Source organism: Notothenia rossii (assembly GCF_949606895.1).
Source record: "Notothenia rossii genome assembly, chromosome: 5".
Lineage (NCBI taxonomy): Eukaryota > Metazoa > Chordata > Actinopteri > Perciformes > Nototheniidae > Notothenia > Notothenia rossii.
Genome location: NC_136903.1, coordinates 5267719 through 5286839, shown reverse-complemented (window position 1 = coordinate 5286839; position 19121 = coordinate 5267719). Strand labels below are relative to the sequence as shown.

General features: G+C 41.7%; 1 protein-coding gene and 1 long non-coding RNA gene across 2 annotated transcripts in view; one reads left to right on the top strand and one right to left on the bottom strand.

The window, feature by feature from the left end:
- Positions 1–9709, bottom strand: part of cttnbp2 (cortactin binding protein 2) — an 89772-nt gene extending 80063 nt beyond the window's left edge. The window contains exon 1 of the mRNA XM_079679801.1: positions 9430–9709. Coding sequence (XP_079535927.1) covers positions 9430–9558 — 129 coding nt within the window. The 5' untranslated portion in view covers positions 9559–9709. The remainder of the gene's footprint in view (positions 1–9429) is intronic.
- A 159-nt stretch (positions 9710–9868) lies between these two features.
- LOC307038476 overlaps positions 9869–19121 on the top strand; it is a 14690-nt gene continuing 5437 nt past the window's right edge. The window contains exons 1-2 of the long non-coding RNA XR_013808004.1: positions 9869–10010; positions 12878–13002. This is a non-coding gene — a long non-coding RNA (uncharacterized lncRNA). The remainder of the gene's footprint in view (positions 10011–12877; positions 13003–19121) is intronic.

The following is a 19121-nucleotide window of genomic DNA, read 5'->3' as shown; positions in this document are numbered from 1 at the left end:
AGCGGGGAAACGGAGGAATCGAAGAGCGCCTCTGCTTCTGCTCCACATCAGGCCGATTGCTACCTGCTCGTTTCGCAGACGTTCAGTTGCCAGCTGGCCATTTAAGGCCTGATTTACAAGCCTACATCGAGACCTCGGCCAAGATTATTCCATTTCATCAAGGAGTCCGACACGTCTGCAGAGGTCCCTCGCTCAGAAAATGACTTTGAGCAGGCCGGTGTAACATTTCAACAAGCTGCTGCCTTCTGTGTGTCCTCTATACGCTGCGGTGACGTTGTTTATTTCACCGCAAAGGGGGAAAAGTTCATGCTCGGACAACGGGAACCGAGATAATAAATCCATATGAATAAACAGACCAACGCCCCCTGCTTTACACAGCCAGGAAACCCCTTGACGGGAAGCTGGAAGAAGAAGTACAAGAATATCTTTGTGTCTTTTTGCTCTAATTTTAAACCTTTGAATTGGAAAAGTGTTACGTCAATCACGTGTTTCAGTTTAGTCAAACCGTGTTGTTTTATTCTGATGCCATCACGGCAAGTCTGGAAATAAAACCAGGAGAGATTACAAAGGGATAGATTCATTCGCCTGACGTATAATCGATCCCCGAGCCCCCCGGTTTTTCCTGGAAGTGTTCATCACTCAGAGAATTGGTCGACTCAGGGAGGTTTGATGGACGGCGGGCCTGAGACCTGACGGCTGCTTCTCTCTCTCTGACATTTCTGCACAGTGAGCAGGTGAGGGAAGCGAACACTAATTTGTTCCATGAGTCGTGTGCTGAGGCTCGCTGTTTGTTAGAACAATCTCACTGGTCTCCGGCTTGAGCTTCAATCTCAGGATCCGTGTATTTCTGATCCTTGCAAGAATGGAAGTAGTCATCACATACAGAGCATAGGGCTGCTCAATTAATAGTATTTTAATCGCGATTACGATTATGGCTTGCAACGGTTATGAAAACAACGTAATCGAAATAAAACTTTTTTTTTTTTTTTTTTTTTTTTCAGTTGAATTATACTTAAAGTTCAGGGTAATCAACTGTTAAAAACATACTGTTCAAAAAAAAAATCTCCAATAAATGGATGTTTTCAAAGTCAATGAATAATCGCAATTACAATTATTGACCCAAATAATCGAGATTATGATTTTTGCCATAATCGAGACGCCCTAACAGAGCATCAAGTAGTTCCTGAACAGTGTCCTTCACATGCTGATATCCAAGAGAGGGAGTTCCACAGTCACAAGATGGAGGAATAGAAAGCAGTATTCAATGTTTACTTCAGATTAGCTCCACGTCAGAAATGCTCATGCTTGTCATATGTCTCTCTCCATAGAGGCTGAATCATCATGTTAATCACATAGCTATCATATGCCTCAAACAGTCCTGATGCTCTTCTAGGTAATCACACATCCTGTCATGTTCACAGCTACAGTTGGGATACCTTTCAGTTACTCTCACATTGGAAGAGGACACTCAGTACTTTCCCAACCCTGTTAAACCTGCTCCGCTTAATAAGACCCGTGTCGCTTCACACCGAGCCACCAGGGACGAGAACGTCTCTTTCTGTCCTCCACTCGTTGTTCTGCTGAACAAAAAAGGCTTGCTAAGGTCAGTACGCTTCTAATGGACTCTTGTCCCATTGCTGCGAGAACAAATGTGGGTGATATTACAGCCTGTTATTAGACGCCTGGGAGGAGTTACAAGGAAAAGAGGTCATAAATTGTGGGAATAACAACGTATGAGACTTGGTTTTCATTTTATATGTCCAGGTTTTGAGATATCTGTCTTCATAGGGAACTATTTCTGATGAAGTCCAGAGAAAATTGGTGCCTGTGGATTTGAGCAAACGAAACTCAAACTATAAATCTGCTGATTGTTATTTCCCTAAATTGGTCAAATGATTGTCAGAACATATACTGACAGGTGATACCTCACGTTTGCCCACAGCTTTGAATTGGACTTATTTGGATTTACAAGCCTCAAATTCAAAAGGTGTTCAACACATAGCAACACATAAAATAAAGAACAGAAGCTGAATCCTTCTGCCTGAGAAGCTAAAAGAAGGAAATAGGTTTTGTTTTTTGACTAAAAAAAGGTTAAAAAAAAATATTTGTATACCTCACTACAGAGAAATCATTAATAAGTGTGTATAGGTGGATCTGAAGAAGCTGCTTATTGTAAAAACGTGATTATACCTGAGTTTCCCAACGGGGATTAATAAAAGTCCATCTTATCTAATCTTAGTACCAGCAGGTACCAACACAACCGAAGACCCATTCTTCCTTCCTTTCTGCAAGCGTTCACGATCTAATAAGGCAGAAATACCAATGAAATCTCTTTTAAAAACCAAGTGTAAGATGTAGTCAAGGTAACACGAGACCAATGATTGAACTAACAACTGCATGAAGGTAACTGATATGGTAAGAGCGGAGAATTCGCTCACGTCATGTCCGATTACCGGTCCACTTAACTGGGTTAGTATCAGCACTGATACCAATCCAATCGGGTCAGTGCAACTCTAGCTAAGAGCACCACGAACAAAACTCCATTGAGCTCCATGCATTAGTATGAGAGAGTAAACCTCAGACAGATATCTCTAAACGCTGGCACCAAAAATGTGTCTGCACGGTTGGATTGTTGGATAATCTGGGTGAACTGACCCTTTAGTAAATGGCACAATTACACCTAATCTTCTCCGATGACCTCTCCAACTGGTTTACACGGTAATATGAAACCCCTCGTGTTTGAAAAGAGCGGAAACGCTGTCGTCAAGAAGAAGAAGAAGTGATGACATTACAGCCACTCATGTTAATGGCACTTCTCCAACATGGCGGCATATAAGAATAACAGAGGCTCTCAGGCTTCATTCAAACGCTGCACAACTTTAAGATAAGGAAGGAGCTGCTGAGCGTCATTAGGTGACCTTTTAAACGAATATCCAACTGTTTCTAGAACCTTAGTGTAATGTTGTGTTGGTTTATCATCGAACTCAAGCAGCCAGACTATCAGAGCACGGGGTGAAACAGAAATTATGAAAACATTCATCACTTGTGAGTTTCACTAAATATAATTGGGAGGAAATAGAGATACAACGTTGATAAGTTACCAAAACCTTCTATTGGAAACATTCATTCAGAATTAAGCACAAATCTGTCTAATGTTCAAAACTGCATCGTCTCCCTGCCGTCAAATAAACCCAATTCCTTCCAAAGCGCTTCATATTCTACCAGTTGAAAAGTGTATTTATATTAAAGTGTATTTATAAGTGTTGTGTACAAGAAAGAAGCAAAAATCCTTTAAGTTGACAAAACGGCTTTGTTTCACTGAAATAGCGTCAAAATCACAAAGTGCCATTGAGAGTCACATTGTTAACGAAAATGTACTCAAAGTGCTTCATTTTCTAGTTTTACGCTTTTTATCCAGAAAAGTGCAAAAAAAGTTAAAAAAAAATAGAATAAAAAAATATATATATATAGCCTATAAATTAAAAAAATAAAATTAAAAAAAATAAAATTTACTTTTGGAGCGCAGATCCGACTTCTTGCTTCAACTTTAACCAACTTGACTTACTGTAGTACATTATTTCAATGCAGTGAGATATTATCCAGCAGTTTGGAGTGGTTGACTTAAAAATGTTGGCAGAATATTACTAAACTAGGCGAGTCTTTTTTACATTAAAGCCAGATTTGAAGATGCTGAACGACCTGAGTAACACTTTAAAAATAATTGTATATTCCCCCTAGTCTAAATTGTGTACTCGTTGCCATCGTTGCCATTGTTTATGACCATATTTGACTAATCTTCTGAACATAACAGGACAAGAGACACACACATTAAGGTGATGAGAGCAGGTTCACCAAACTAATTAAGAAAAATAGAAAGAAAAAATTAAAATAGCTAATTGATAACTTTCATTAGATTTTGCACATCGAAAACTTCTTCAACTTTGACCTACTGTACTTTCTGTAGTCATGCAATAACAGGTTATCCAATAGTTTCGGGTAGCTCTGTTTTATTTTGAATCCAATAATTCCTCAACTGGTGATTGTTAAAACTAGGGATGGCTTTTGACAGCTGAGCTGATTCCTCGGGTTAGGGGTTTTATTCATGCTCGATTCAGCCATTTCTCCTCACTTCTTTTTATTGGCAAAGAGCAACATAAAAGTAGCCGCTTCTCATTTGCAGCCGTTACTCGTTAAGACAGGCAGCAGATGAGCTGTAGATAATTAACATTAATCTGTAAAACCTCAAATGAAACGTTGCTCTCTGGTTAATGTGCTCTCAGACAAATATCGATTGTGATTGAAAGACACATTACTCTGCAACACTAATGAATAGACCTGGATGTTTTTGGAGATGAACCAGGAAGTCACACAAAGCCACGACTCTTTTCCCAATCAGCTGATCACTTCACATCAATTTAAGAATCTTATAATCATATCAACATTTTCATCTACTAAACTTGATTATTCTGAATCAGGACACTCAGTTTTTAAAGTTAATAGATGTAAAATGATGCGTGATTAAAGCTAGTTAAATGCATTCAATTATGATTTCATACATCTCTCTTTCAGCTCGGAGGAAGAGGCTGTGAACTTGAATTAGGCGAAACCAGTCTCGCCCTTCACAGCCAGCAACAGGTGGTTAGACGGCTTTACATTACAGGTAGCTATTTGAGCCTTTAGTCACTTGCAAACATTGAAAGGTAAACCAAAGAAATATCTTAATCATGTGACCTATTGGGTTTCTTGGCCTTATAATGTAGCCTCAGATCGCATTCATTTGAAAAAAAAAAAAGGGGACAAGGCTTAAGATTTCAGTCCAAGTTGATTTAGACAAACAATGGACACGTTTTGAGAATTGTGTTCATGGTATACAGCATTTTTATGTGTATGCACAACGGAGAAAAACTGAGATAAATAGTTTATAATTCTGCAGATAAGGGCTACACAATTTGGTAAAATAACAAATTGTTTTTTGACTAATATTGGAATTGCGATAGGATTCACGATATTGCAAAAATAATTCTCCTTATGTTAAATGATTATGAGAGAAAACCATTTGTAGGCCAGGACTTCTCTGCAGACTCACAATACTGCATTTGAACATAAGTTAGCCATACATAAATAGTGTAGCCCTTCTCCAAATATATAAACGATGCCATACGTTTACCAGTGGGCCCTTAGGTCACCTCCAATAGATGGATAGTCACTTAATTGTCATTTGCGTTATATTCTAATGCTTTTTAAAGTTGTTTCGGTACTTCCGATTGCCTTGTTGAAATGTGCTCAAACTAGCCTTGCATTAACAGACCGTTCTACAATACATTTCATTAAGCGTAAGCTGTTACTGCCAACAATGTGAAATCAACCATGAAGTACTCAAAATAGCAAGAAACCTGCAAGAAGAATTCTTTTTAAATAAGCCTAACCATTGTAAGTGCATCGGCTTCTACGGACGAAGATTACGGAAACATGTAATTAAAAAACGTGAGATCTGACCAAACGTGTTTTTTGATCAGAATCAGAAACCGGTTGATTACCAGGTAGTTCGACACGTACGAGGAATTTCACTTGGTGTCGTGGTGCCTACATAAAAGTAAAACAAAAATGTAAAACACAGATAGAAAACTATTTTTTTTTAAATATAATAACATTAAAAAACATGGTAAAATATAGCAGGCCACGGTGCGTTGGAAACAGACAGGTTTTTTCCACCTAAATGATGAAAGCTCAACTCATTATCTACAAAAAATGTTGTTTACTTCATCACAAGAGGCTGCAGATGAGCTGTGCAAACGAGGTGGGCTTTCTTTCATTGACCTCTGACCCCTCGCTGGACTATGAGGGTCGGCCCTTCTGAGTCCTTTCGAATTAGAAACTCCCCCCCCCCCCCCACCAACAACGGAGAGTCTGACAGGGGTGAGCAAAGAGCAAAGAGCTTAATTTAGCTGGGGGGGGGGGGGGAGGAGGAAGTTGGATCCTGGAGAAAGGAGAGATTGAGATGTGCGGAAGCTGAGGAGTCTCCATGTCTCCAGAGAACCTGTTCACCTCGCTGCTGGACGTGAAGTCGCCTTGAAGCAGCGCAGTAGTGGAAGTCTCTCTCTCTCTCTCTCTCTCTCTCTCTCCCTCTCTCTCTCTCAATTCAATATCTCCATCACATACATATTTTTAGGGAGCAAATCAATCACAAACCTTCGATAAAAACCCTCTATTTTCAGGCTGCTACCTGTGAGAAATCACTGTGTGTGTGTAAACATGTAGAACTCAACAAAAGGACTAGATTTCAAGAATGACTTCATTCAATTATCATTCATACAATCAGCTCAAGAAAAGGTTGAAATAATTATTTTAGCAGCGAGTAATCATCCACTGAGTTCGATAAAAAGCCTCGGTGTTCATGCTGCAACCCGTGTTTGGGTACAACTCAACAAAAGGGACTCGTTTTCAAGATTTACTTTGAGTTGCCTTGAGTCAATTGTCTGACAACCAATGAAAGGCCTTTGTTAGTAGAGCTTTTGCAAACTACGGAAGCCTGTAAGGCAACATTCGAGAAGGACCACTTACAGAAATAACTATTGTAATGCCACAATCAGCTCTGCAAGCAAAAGGTGTATATACGTGCAAGAAAAAGAAAGGTGGAACAAAATGTTTTCAGGGAGCAGTAAAAAACAAACCTTGATAAAAAAGAAGTTTAGTCAGCACTTCTACTTTTACCAGAGTATTTTTAAACACGAGTATGTGTACTTCGACTTGAGTAAAGGATGTGTGTACTTTTGCCATCTCTGTGTAAAGTAGCCTCGAAGCAGCGCGGAAGAGGGGGGGGGAGCTGACATGGTACTCCCAGCTATGCCAGCTGAGTCACTGAAATTAAGACCAATTTAGAAAGGTGTCTGGTGAACAGGGCAGCCCCCCCCCCCCCCCCGCACCTTCTTCGTTCTTCAGAACTGTTACAGGATGTGCATTTTGTAAATTGTGTATTTTTGGTAATCTTTAAACTTGTTTGTCTCTCTTGTCTGCTGTAACAACATAAATGTTCCCTCTGTGGGACTAATAAAGGTATTCTGATTCTGCCTCTGCCCTGCATCCACCCCCGCAGATCTTTCTCCCACCAACATCTCCTCAACTCACCGCTAACCCCCACCTCAAAAACCCCACAATGCACTGCTTCTATCGCCAGCCCACCTCTTTTTAAAAGAGAGTTTGTGTTGGTATTGCACACAAGAGTTCAAACAAAAAAGAACGAGGACAGAAACTCGAGTTGCAAAAGCATCACGGCCCATTTGTGCATCAGGTGGATAACAACAGTCTGTACATGGTGAGCTTTTACAAACTACGGAAGCCTGTAAGGCAACATTCGAGAAGGACCACTTGAACAAATAACCATTTTAATGCCACAATCAGCTCTGCAAGCAAAGGTGAACATCTGCATGTAATACTCAACAACTCAACTACTTTTAAAGAAATAATGTAAGTTGTCTTGAGTATGGTGAGCTTTTCTATGGAAGCCTGTAAGGACTCATGTAGGTCTGATTTGTGGTGAACCACTTCAGGAAATAACAATGTTCTTTCCCTAATCAGCTCTGCAGGTGAATATCATGTGCAAGAAATAAAAAAAGGTGGAATAAAATCCTTTCAGGTGTCAGGTGGATAACAACAGTCTGACATCATGGCGGGGGGGGGGTTTCATGACCTCACAGCGTACGGAGCAAGTGATTGATCAATTTGCACAGAGGGATGTTGAGCCGCTGCCTGGCACAACCTGAAGGAAATCACAACTATGTGCGTGTAAACATGTTAAACTCAACAAAGGGACTGAAAATACCCTGAGCTGTCTTGAGTGTATGGTCTGACTGTCTGGTCTGACAATCAGTGTAAACCTGCAGAGGGCTTTGTTAGGTGAGCTGATAGAAACTACGAAAGCCTGTAAGCAATCATTGGAGGATCATCACTTCAGAAAATAAGCTTTTCGTGCCACAATCAGCTCTGCAAGCTTTTCAGGGAGCAAATCAACTGCAAAGGTGGATAAAAACCCTCTTTTTTTAAGGCTGAAATCACAAATATGTGTTTGTAAACGTGTGCAAATCAACAAAGGGACTAGTTTTCAAGGATTACTTTGAGTTGTCTTGAGTCAATGGTCCAAAAATCTGTGTTAACCTGTGTAGATCTATCTGTTACAAGCCTGTAAGGAATCATTGGAGGAGGACCACTTCAGTAAATAAACCTTTTCATGCCACAATCAGCTCTACAAGACAGCTGCATATTATTTGCAAGAAAACCTTTAATTTTGAGGAAGCAAATCAATCACAAACCTGGAAAAAAAACGTCTATTTTCATGCTGCAACCTGTGAGAAATCACAACTATGTGTGTGTAAACAGGTCAACTCAACAAAAGGACTCGATTTCAAGAATGACTTCATTAAAGACCATTCTCATGCCACAATCAGCTCCAAAACGATTTTTTCAGAGAGTAATCATCCACTGTAAAGCCTCAGTTGTCATGCTGCAAGCCGTGTTTGGGTACAACTCAACAAAAGGGACTAGTTTTGAAGAAATACTTTGAGTTGTCTTGAGTCAATGTCCTGACCAGTGGATCAGTGGAAGGCTTTGTTAGGTGAGCTTTTACAAACTATGGAAGCCTGTAAGGACTCATATAGGTCTGATTTGTGGTGAACCACTTCAGGAAATAACAATTTTCTTTCCCCTATCAGCTCTGCAGGTGAATATCAAGTGCAAGAAATAAAAAAAGGTGGAATAAAAAAATTTCAGGGAGCAAATCAACAACAAACCTTTGTGAAAAGCCTCTATTTTATGCAGCAACTTGTGAGAAATCACAACAGTGTGTGTGTAGACTCAACGGAAAGACTACTTTTAAATAAATCCCCTAACCCCCAACCTGTATAGGGTTTTGTAAGGTGAGCTTTTACAAACTATGGAAGCCTGTAAGGAATCACGTAGGTCTGCTTTGTGGACCACTTCAGTAAATAAATAACCATTTCAATGCCACAATCAGCTCTGCAAGCCAGGTGAATATAACGTGTAAGAAATCAAAAAGGAGGAATACAGTCTCTCCATGGAGCAGACCTCGATAGAAAGTCCGTATTTCCAGATGTAAGCGTCCTGCAGCCTGCCTCACATCTCTAAGTCTCTGCGTAGTAACCCCGTTTACAGCCGTGTTATATCTGATCTACAACCGGAGTACACTGCACGGTTCCTCTGCGATCCGGAACAAGCAGGCGACACGAAAATAAATCATGTTAAGATGTGATAAAACAACTGCCTTGTGTGAGAGTCGCATTTCTGAGTCACCCTACACCGAACCCCTTGTTTTTCTCCAGACATTGTCACCGCTGTTGCTCCATAGAGATGCGCACGGCATTTCTTCGTCTTTTCACCACCTAACAATAACAATAAAAGCCTCTCTCCATGTCTTACCGTGTCCACACTCCCCAGCACGGCGGTGGCCAGGGTTTGTACCGGAGGAGGCTGCTCTCCACTGGCTCCCTCCGACGCCATCTTCGTACTGTAGCGGTCTGCTGGAGCGAGGGCGCATCCGGCACTCATTAACTATTGCGCTGCTGTGCGCAAATCACTCCAAAACAAGGCCATTGGGAAAAAAAGGGTGAAAAGAGAAAAATGTGGGATTTTGGAAGCTGGGAGCTGCGTAATTTAAGGATAAGGATTGCGAGCACGACAGGTCTCCAAGCTGTGGAGAGAGAAAGTCCTGTGTGTATGTGCGTGTGTGTGTGTGTGTGTGTGTGTATGTGCGCGCGCGCGTGTGTGTTTGTGTGTGTGTGTGTGTGTGTGTGTGTGTGTGTGTGTGTGTGTGTGTGTGTGTGTGTGTGTGTGTGTGTGTATGTGCGTGTGTGTGCGTGTGTGTGGGAGGAGGAGGAGGGCAGTCCGGTGGGCGTGGACCGAGCAACGCGTAACAGATCCAGATGCAAAGCCCCGGTGGAGACTGGAGAGGAGTGATTGACAGCAGCATTTGTCGGCCTCTGAAGATGTAAAATAATACAGTGAGTCGGGGGGGGGGGGGGGGTTGTTGACCTGCAGGGGCCGGGGCAGCGAGACAATGAGAAAAGTGCATGAATGCGTTCCTGCAAGGGTTAAAAAGGCTCATTTAAAAGCCATTTTGGATCATTTCTCTCACAATGTTTCTATCTTATTTGGTCTATTCAAACATGTACAAAACCATGCTTTCACATACCGAGGTGATAACCCCAAGAAAGAAGGGGCTCTCTCAGTGATATTTCCCATTAACAATCTACCATCTTTCACCACAAATTAACTACTCTGAGTACAGGTAGTACAACAACATTACATCAGTATTAGTAAAACCCCTAATAATTTCCAAGAAGTGCTTGTTTATAGTAGCTATGGAAGTTGGAATATTTTCAGGAAAATTGGAATTAAAAGTTGGTCAACAGGAAATTATGCAATTTAACATCTAAGAAGATTAAATATATGCTTGTTTAAAGAGTCCGCTCCTGCTGATGTTCAGGTGTATATCAGTATGTAGTGTCTCTACTTTAAAGAGTCCTCTCCTGCTGATGTTCAGGTGTATATCAGTATGTAGTGTCTCTACTTTAAAGAGTCCTCCTGCTGATGTTCAGGTGTATATCAGTATGTAGTGTCTCTACTTTAAGGAGTCCTCTCCTGCTGATGTTCAGGTGTATATCAGTATGTAGTGTCTCTACTTTAAAGAGTCCTCTCCTGCTGATGTTCAGGTGTATATCAGTATGTAGTGTCTCCACTTTAAAGAGTCCTCTCCTGCTGATGTTCAGGTGTATATCAGTATGTAGTGTCTCTACTTTAAAGAGTCCTCTCCTGCTGATGTTCAGGTGTATATCAGTATGTAGTGTCTCTACTTTAAAGAGTCCGCTCCTGCTGATGTTCAGGTGTATATCAGTATGTAGTGTCTCTACTTTAAAGAGTCCTCCTGCTGATGTTCAGGTGTATATCAGTATGTAGTGTCTCTACTTTAAGGAGTCCTCTCCTGCTGATGTTCAGGTGTATATCAGTATGTAGTGTCTCTACTTTAAAGAGTCCTCTCCTGCTGATGTTCAGGTGCATATCAGTATGTAGTGTCTCTACTTTAAAGAGTCCTCTCCTGCTGATGTTCAGGTGTATATCAGTATGTAGTGTCTCTACTTTAAAGAGTCCTCTCCTGCTGATGTTCAGGTGTATATCAGTATGTAGTGTCTCCACTTTAAAGAGTCCTCTCCTGCTGATGTTCAGGTGTATATCAGTATGTAGTGTCTCTACTTTAAAGAGTCCTCTCCTGCTGATGTTCAGGTGTATATCAGTATGTAGTGTCTCTACTTTAAAGAGTCCTCTCCTGCTGATGTTCAGGTGTATATCAGTATGTAGTGTCTCTACTTTAAAGAGTCCGCTCCTGCTGATGTTCAGGTGTATATCAGTATGTAGTGTCTCTACTTTAAAGAGTCCTCTCCTGCTGATGTTCAGGTGTATATCAGTATGTAGTGTCTCTACTTTAAAGAGTCCTCTCCTGCTGATGTTCAGGTGTATATCAGTATGTAGTGACTCCACTTTAAAGAGTCCTCTCCTGCTGATGTTCAGGTGTATATCAGTATGTAATGTCTCTACTTTAAAGAGTCCTCTCCTGCTGATGTTCAGGTGCATATCAGTATGTAGTGTCTCTACTTTAAAGAGTCCTCTCCTGCTGATGTTCAGGTGTATATCAGTATGTAGTGTCTCTACTTTAAAGAGTCCTCTCCTGCTGATGTTCACGTGTATATCAGTATGTAGTGTCTCCACTTTAAAGAGTCCTCTCCTGCTGATGTTCAGGTGTATATCAGTATGTAGTGTCTCTACTTTAAAGAGTCCTCTCCTGCTGATGTTCAGGTGTATATCAGTATGTAGTGTCTCTACTTTAAAGAGTCCTCTCCTGCTGAAGTTCAGGTGTATATCAGTATGTAGTGTCTCTACTTTAAAGAGTCCTCTCCTGCTGATGTTCAGGTGCATATCAGTATGTAGTGTCTCTACTTTAAAGAGTCCTCTCCTGCTGAAGTTCAGGTGTATATCAGTATGTAGTGTCTCTACTTTAAAGAGTCCTCTCCTGCTGATGTTCAGGTGCATATCAGTATGTAGTGCCTCTACTTTAAAGAGTCCTCTCCTGCTGATGTTCAGGTGTATATCAGTATGTAGTGTCTCTACTGGGACATGTCTCCATGCTTTAATGTTCAAAAAGCTCTTTATTTTTCTCATACTGTCTGTGCTGCAGCACCTCTTTTCACCCTCTGTCTGAAACCAGACCCGAAGTCTGCTCTGATTGGTTAGCTGGCCGGCTCTGTTGTGATTGGCCAACCGTTTAGAGATGTCCCGCCCCTTAGCCTATCGCGAACAATGTGTTGGAGCGCTAGCCAATAGCAGCACAAGTGTTACTTAGTGATGTCACAATGTTACAGAAGTAAACAAAACAGTCCAATGTCCATGCACTAAAACCTAAAGTATGTAAAACCCCAAAAGCACACTACGGCCTCTTCAAACACAAAAGGGGCTCTTTCTTCAAGTAAGTATTCAAGAAATCAATCAATGTGAAAATCAGTTTCAGTATTTTATTAAAAAAGTATTTCTTCCTCTTTGCTTTTAGAGAAACTCAAGAACACCTTATCTTATAACCTTATCTTGTGGTCCTTCCCCTTCAAAATATGGAGTTTGGCACCCCCTGTCATATCAAATCACATCTACACATTATATCCTTTGCACAAAATGAACACAAACAGCTCGCCAACGCAGTTTAAACATCTCTCTGAAAACACAATACACGCTCACACTGCAGGTCACTTTATCTGACAGCCTTACATGTATAAAAATGAAACCAAAAAGCGAAAGGATTAAAAGCAGAATGTTAATCTTACAGGAGTCTCTGCTCAGAGTTGAAATCTCTGTGTTGATCCCAGAGGAGCAGCAGAGGATCCAGGCTCGCTCCCAGATGTGGCGCTCAGGATTAACGGACGCTGATCCCGCCTGATCATCCAGAATCAGGTTATTAAGTCCCTATTTAGGTCAAATGTTTTGCACGATCGACATCCAATGGTTACAACCAGAGCAAATACCCGTGTGAAGGGATGGGAACGTGTTACCCAGACGAGAGCAGTGGTGGAAGAAGTACTGGTTCTTTTTAAAGGGGACCTATCATGAAAAATCCACTTCTCCATGTCTCTTCTACATCAACATGTGTCCCCTCTTCTTCATGTCTCTTCTACATCAACATGTGTCCCCTCTTCTTCATGTCTCTTCTACATCAACATGTGTCCCCTCTTCTTCATGTCTCTTCTACATCAACATGTGTCCCCTCTTCTTCATGTCTCTTCTACATCAACATGTGTCCCCTCTTCTCCATGTCTCTTCTACGTCAACTTGTGTCCCCTCTTCTTCATGTCTCTTCTACATCAACATGTGTCCCCTCTTCTTCATGTCTCTTCTACATCAACATGTGTCCCCTCTTCTTCTACGTCAACATGTGTCCCCTCTTCTTCATGTCTCTTCTACATCAACATGTGTCCCCTCTTCTTCATGTCTCTTCTTCATCAACATGTGTCCCCTCTTCTTCATGTCTCTTCTTCATCAACATGTGTCCCCTCTTCTTCATGTCTCTTCTACGTCAACATGTGTCCCCTCTTCTTCATGTCTCTTCTACATCAACATGTGTCCCCTCTTCTTCATGTCTCTTCTACATCAACATGTGTCCCCTCTTCTTCTACGTCAACATGTGTCCCCTCTTCTTCATGTCTCTTCTACATCAACATGTGTCCCCTCTTCTTCATGTCTCTTCTACATCAACATGTGTCCCCTCTTCTTCATGTCTCTTCTACATCAACATGTGTCCCCTCTTCTTCATGTCTCTTCTACATCAACATGTGTCCCCTCTTCTTCATGTCTCTTCTACATCAACATGTGTCCCCTCTTCTTCATGTCTCTTCTTCATCAACATGTGTCCCCTCTTCTTCATGTCTCTTCTACATCAACATGTGTCCCCTCTTCTTTATGTCTCTTCTTCATCAACATGTGTCCCCTCTTCTTCATGTCTCTTCTACATCAACATGTGTCCCCTCTTCTTCATGTCTCTTCTACATCAACATGTGTCCCCTCTTCTTCATGTCTCTTCTACATCAACATGTGTCCCCTCTTCTTCATGTCTCTTCTACATCAACATGTGTCCCCCTCTTCTTCATGTCTCTTCTACATCAACATGTGTCCCCTCTTCTCCATGTCTCTTCTACATCAACATGTGTCCCCTCTTCTTCATGTCTCTTCTACATCAACATGTGTCCCCTCTTCTTCATGTCTCTTCTACATCAACATGTGTCCCCCTCTTCTTCATGTCTCTTCTACATCAACATGTGTCCCCTCTTCTCCATGTCTCTTCTACATCAACATGTGTCCCCTCTTCTCCATGTCTCTTCTACATCAACATGTGTCCCCTCTTCTTCATGTCTCTTCTACATCAACATGTGTCCCCCTCTTCTTCATGTCTCTTCTACATCAACATGTGTCCCCTCTTCTCCATGTCTCTTCTACATCAACATGTGTCCCCTCTTCTCCATGTCTCTTCTACATCAACATGTGTCCCCTCTTCTTCATGTCTCTTCTACATCAACATGTGTCCCCCTCTTCTTCATGTCTCTTCTACATCAACATGTGTCCCCTCTTCTCCATGTCTCTTCTACATCAACATGTGTCCCCTCTTCTTCATGTCTCTTCTACATCAACATGTGTCCCCTCTTCTCCATGTCTCTTCTACATCAACATGTGTCCCCTCTTCTCCATGTCTCTTCTACATCAACATGTGTCCCCTCTGTGGAAAGAGACTCTGAAAGTTTCAGGAACAAAGATTCTCTCTCTTTTTGTCCTGATCCATTTCTATAAAAACCTGTCTGAAAATGAGCTGATCAGATTTTGGCCACTTTGTGATGTCATAACGATGTTTTGGCTTGAATAACCATTAGCCAATCAGCAACCAAGGTAACCCCCCCCCCCCCACCATATCACCTGAATCTCCTCCTAGAGCACCATTGAGTTCTTTGTAACCAAATGTCTCTCAGAGGGGCGTGGGGAGGGGCTCCTTATTTTCATCTAAAGTAACAGACAGAGAATCAGCACTTTGGAAACAGGGCTGAAACAGAGGGGATTATGGGTAATGCTGCAATGATCTGTTTGGTGTTTGGAGCCAAACACTTCAGAGACATGTTTTGTATATATCTGAGACCTGTAATATATATATAAAAAACAACAAGTCTCAATCTCTGAATCTCAAGGAATTACTCCAAAGGCAAGTATTGCACCCATGAAGAACAAAATTAATTCATAATAAAATGTTATTCAAATAGATTTAAAATGTAACATTCAAGGTATGTTCAAAAGGGGCAAGAAGATAAAAACTCACCTGTTCACCGTGAACTTTGACCCCTAACCCATCACAGTCCCCCTGTTTCCACTCCTACTGCTATTTATTGAATTTACTTAGTTATTTGCCTTACTTTGTTTGTTTGTTTTGTTGTTTGTCCTTACCTCATGTAAAGAGGCCTTGGGTCCCATGAAGAAGCTATATCAATTAAATCTATTATTATTATTATGAATAATACAGTAAATGTACTCGAGTAATTAGTAAGATATTTGCCTCCAAAATGTAGTGGAGTAGAAGTAAAAGTACAAGTATGTTGAGTTTGTTAAAAGTTAAATTACTGTTTGTATACTTTAGTATGTATATATCCGATGTTTATACTTTCTTTAGAAGCTGGAAAGTCTTCTAGTTTATTCTAACTTATTCTGTTCATTTCTATGTTCTATTCCTATACTAAACAAAGATATCTTCCTATTATTAACATGCATATATTCCCTGTTTGTGTTTATTATAATTCAGGTGCAATGCCTTTTTGACCATGCTGGGATCCATAAAGTATATCTAATCTAATCTCAGGCCAATCCTCTTTAATCTGCTGCAGCTGTATTATGGCAGCAATGGAAAACTACACACGATAATATATTATGTTTATTAAACAATGCACCAATCAGAATCAGTTCAAAGTAGGTCTTATGCATCCGGGGAATTCACTTTGGTATAGACATATTGCAAAAGCTATTATAAATCAAAGGCATTACTCGGTGATATTACAACCTTCACAGCAAATCAAACTGGTAAAATAAGATATTATTCACCTCACAGAGCATTACAAACTTCTTTATTTAAGGTGTGTCTTTTTATCTGCAGAAGGCTGTGGGGAATTTCGGATGTGATTCCCGGCGTTCCCACAGAGATCCTTTCTCTCTCCCTGACTCGTCACGTATCAAATCCCTAACTCGTGTTTGAATGTGAGAGCGATGAACCGAGATGGAGCTGTCATGTGCAGATTATCCCCCCCCCCCCCCCCTCCTCTGAAAGGAAGCTCATCATTAGCCGGTGATTATGGGGGGTCCGGATGATGAGGGTTAGAAAAACAACGAGTCTCAGTCTCTGATTTGTGGGAATTACTCAGAAGGCAAGTATTGCAACACAAAAGAACAACAAAATAAATAGATGATAAAATGTCATTCAAATAGATTTAAAGAGGCTTTTATGTTTTTTTTTGTTTTTTTCAATTTCCTGTAGTGTGTTATACTGTAAAGGTTTGTTGTGCATGTAAATGGTCTTCAAAGGCTAAAATATCCAAAGTTTCCACTATGTAACACTTGCACTTCTATTGGCGCTCAAACACATTGTACGTGATAGGCTAAGGGGCGGGACATTACATTACATTTAGCGGACGCTGTTATCCAAAGAGACTTACAATAAGTGCGTTCGACCAAGAAGATACAAACTTGAAGAAAACAGAATCATATAAGTACATCAGGTTTCATAGAGCCAAACATTTCAAGTGCTACTCAACTGGCTTTAGATAAGCCAGTCCTTTATTAGTATATAAGTGCTTTGTTAGTAATTCTATCTCTCGAAGTGGAGTCGAAAGAGATGAGTTTTCAGTCTGAAGAAGATGTGTAAGCTTTCTGCTGTCCTGATTTCAATGGGGAGCTCATTCCATCATTTTGGAGCCAGGATAGCAAACCCACGTGTTTTTGCTGATGGGAACTTGGGTCCCCCTCGTAGTGCGGGTGCAGCGAGCTGTTTGGCTGATGCAGAGCAGAGTGCACCTGCTGGGGTGTACGGTTTAACCATGTCCTGGATGTAGGAAGGGCCAGATCCATTCGCAGCATGGTACGCAAGTACCAGTGTCTTGAAGTGGATTCTAGCAGTTACCGGAAGCCAGTGAAGGGAGCGGAGGAGCGGCGTGGTGTGGGAACATTTAGGAAGGTTGAAGATCAAACGAGCCGCTGCATTCTGGATGAGCTGCAGAGGTCGGATGGCACATGCAGGTAGACCAGCCAGGAGGGAGTTGCAGTAATCTAGGCGTGAGATGACGAGAGCCTGGACAAGAACCTGCATCTCTTTCTGGGTCAGCTGGGGACGTATCCTCCTGATGTTGTAAAGAGTGTATCTGCAGCAGCGGGTTGTAGCAGCGATGTTTGCAGTGAAGGACAGTTTGTTATCTAGGGTCACACCCAGATTCCTTGCAGTCTGAGTCGGGGAAACAACAGAGGTGCCGATGTTGATTGTTAGGTCAAGAGTGGGACAATCTTTTCCCGGAAGGAAAAGCAGTTCAGTCTTGTCAAGGTTGAGCTTGAGGTGGTGAGCAGACATCCACTGAGAGATGTCTGCTAGGCAAGCAGAGATGTGTGCGACGACCTGGGTCTCTGAGCGAGTTTGTGTAAAAGGAGAAGAGGAGGGGACCAAGAACAGAGCCCTGAGGAACCCCTGTAGTTGATTGACAAGGGTCGGACTCTGACCCTCTCCAAGTTCCCCTTTAGGTGCGGTTTTTGAGGTATGAGGTGAGGAGGGAAAGTGCAGAGCCTGAAACTCCAAGTTCTTGGAGAGTGCGAAGGAGGATCTGATGGTTCACCGTGTCGAATGCAGCAGACAGGTCCAGAAAGATGATGACAGAGGAGAGGGAGGCTGCTTTAGCAGTGTGCAGTTCCTCAGAGACAGCAAGGAGAGCAGTTTCTGTTGAGTGACCTGCCTTGAAACCAGACTGGTGCGGATCCAGAAGGTTGTTCTCATGGAGATAACAGGAGAGTTGTTTAAAGACAGCGCGTTCAAAGTGTTTTAGACAGGAACGGGAGGAGAGAGACAGGCCTGTAGTTTATAACATCAGACGGGTTGAGAGTGGGTTTCTTTAGGAGAGGGTTTACTCTTGCCTCCTTGAGACTGTTTGGAAAGTGACCAGAAGTTAGAGAAGTGTTGATGAAATGGGTGAGAAACGGTAGAATATCGGGAAGCGATAGTCTGAAGGAGGTTTGAGGGGATAGGGTCCAAGAGGACAGGTGGTTAGGACGAGCAGAGGTAATGAGGGTAAGAACCTCACTTGGAGAGAGAGGGCAGGGGGCGCCGTAAGGGGGTGAAAAGTTAGGACGATTCTAAGGGCCCCGTGACTGACAGGGGTCCCAGAACCATTTTAGAACATTAAGAAAACTAATTTTAAGTAACCAATGTGATATCTTTTCATGGGGCCCAAAATCCCTGGCGGCGCCCCTAGAGAGAGGGGAAAAGGAGGTTAGTGTGTGTTGTGAACGGTTGGGTCAGGTGACCCAGTGGTGACTAATGGTAGAGTCAGAAAAAGAAGAGCGAATATAATCAACCTTTTTTTCAAAGTAATTAACAAAGTTGACATCCAATCAGAGCAGACTGGGCTCTGGTTTCAGACAGAGGGTGAAAGAGGTGCTTTTATTGCACTTCTTGTCAGTCATTTGGGGTTAAAGCATCAGCTTATTGTAAGGTAAATGTTGAGCTAGGCTGAACTAATCCTCTCTCTACAGGTGTGCAGCTGAGGTGACGTTTGATTGACATTTTTATTTCCTCTACCTGCCTCGTCCTGTTCTCAGAGCCGCAGGGCTGCAGCCAACTGTGACAATCATGACGAAGGCACTCATCAACTCAGAACAACAGAAACCTGTTCATGTCTACAGCTTTGATTAAATCACATTTTAGATTTAAGACCCATTTCTAAGGATTCACACGTTTTGCATGAGTTGAAGGGCTTGTTTGTTGAGTGTGGAAGTCAGAAATAATTGAAAAA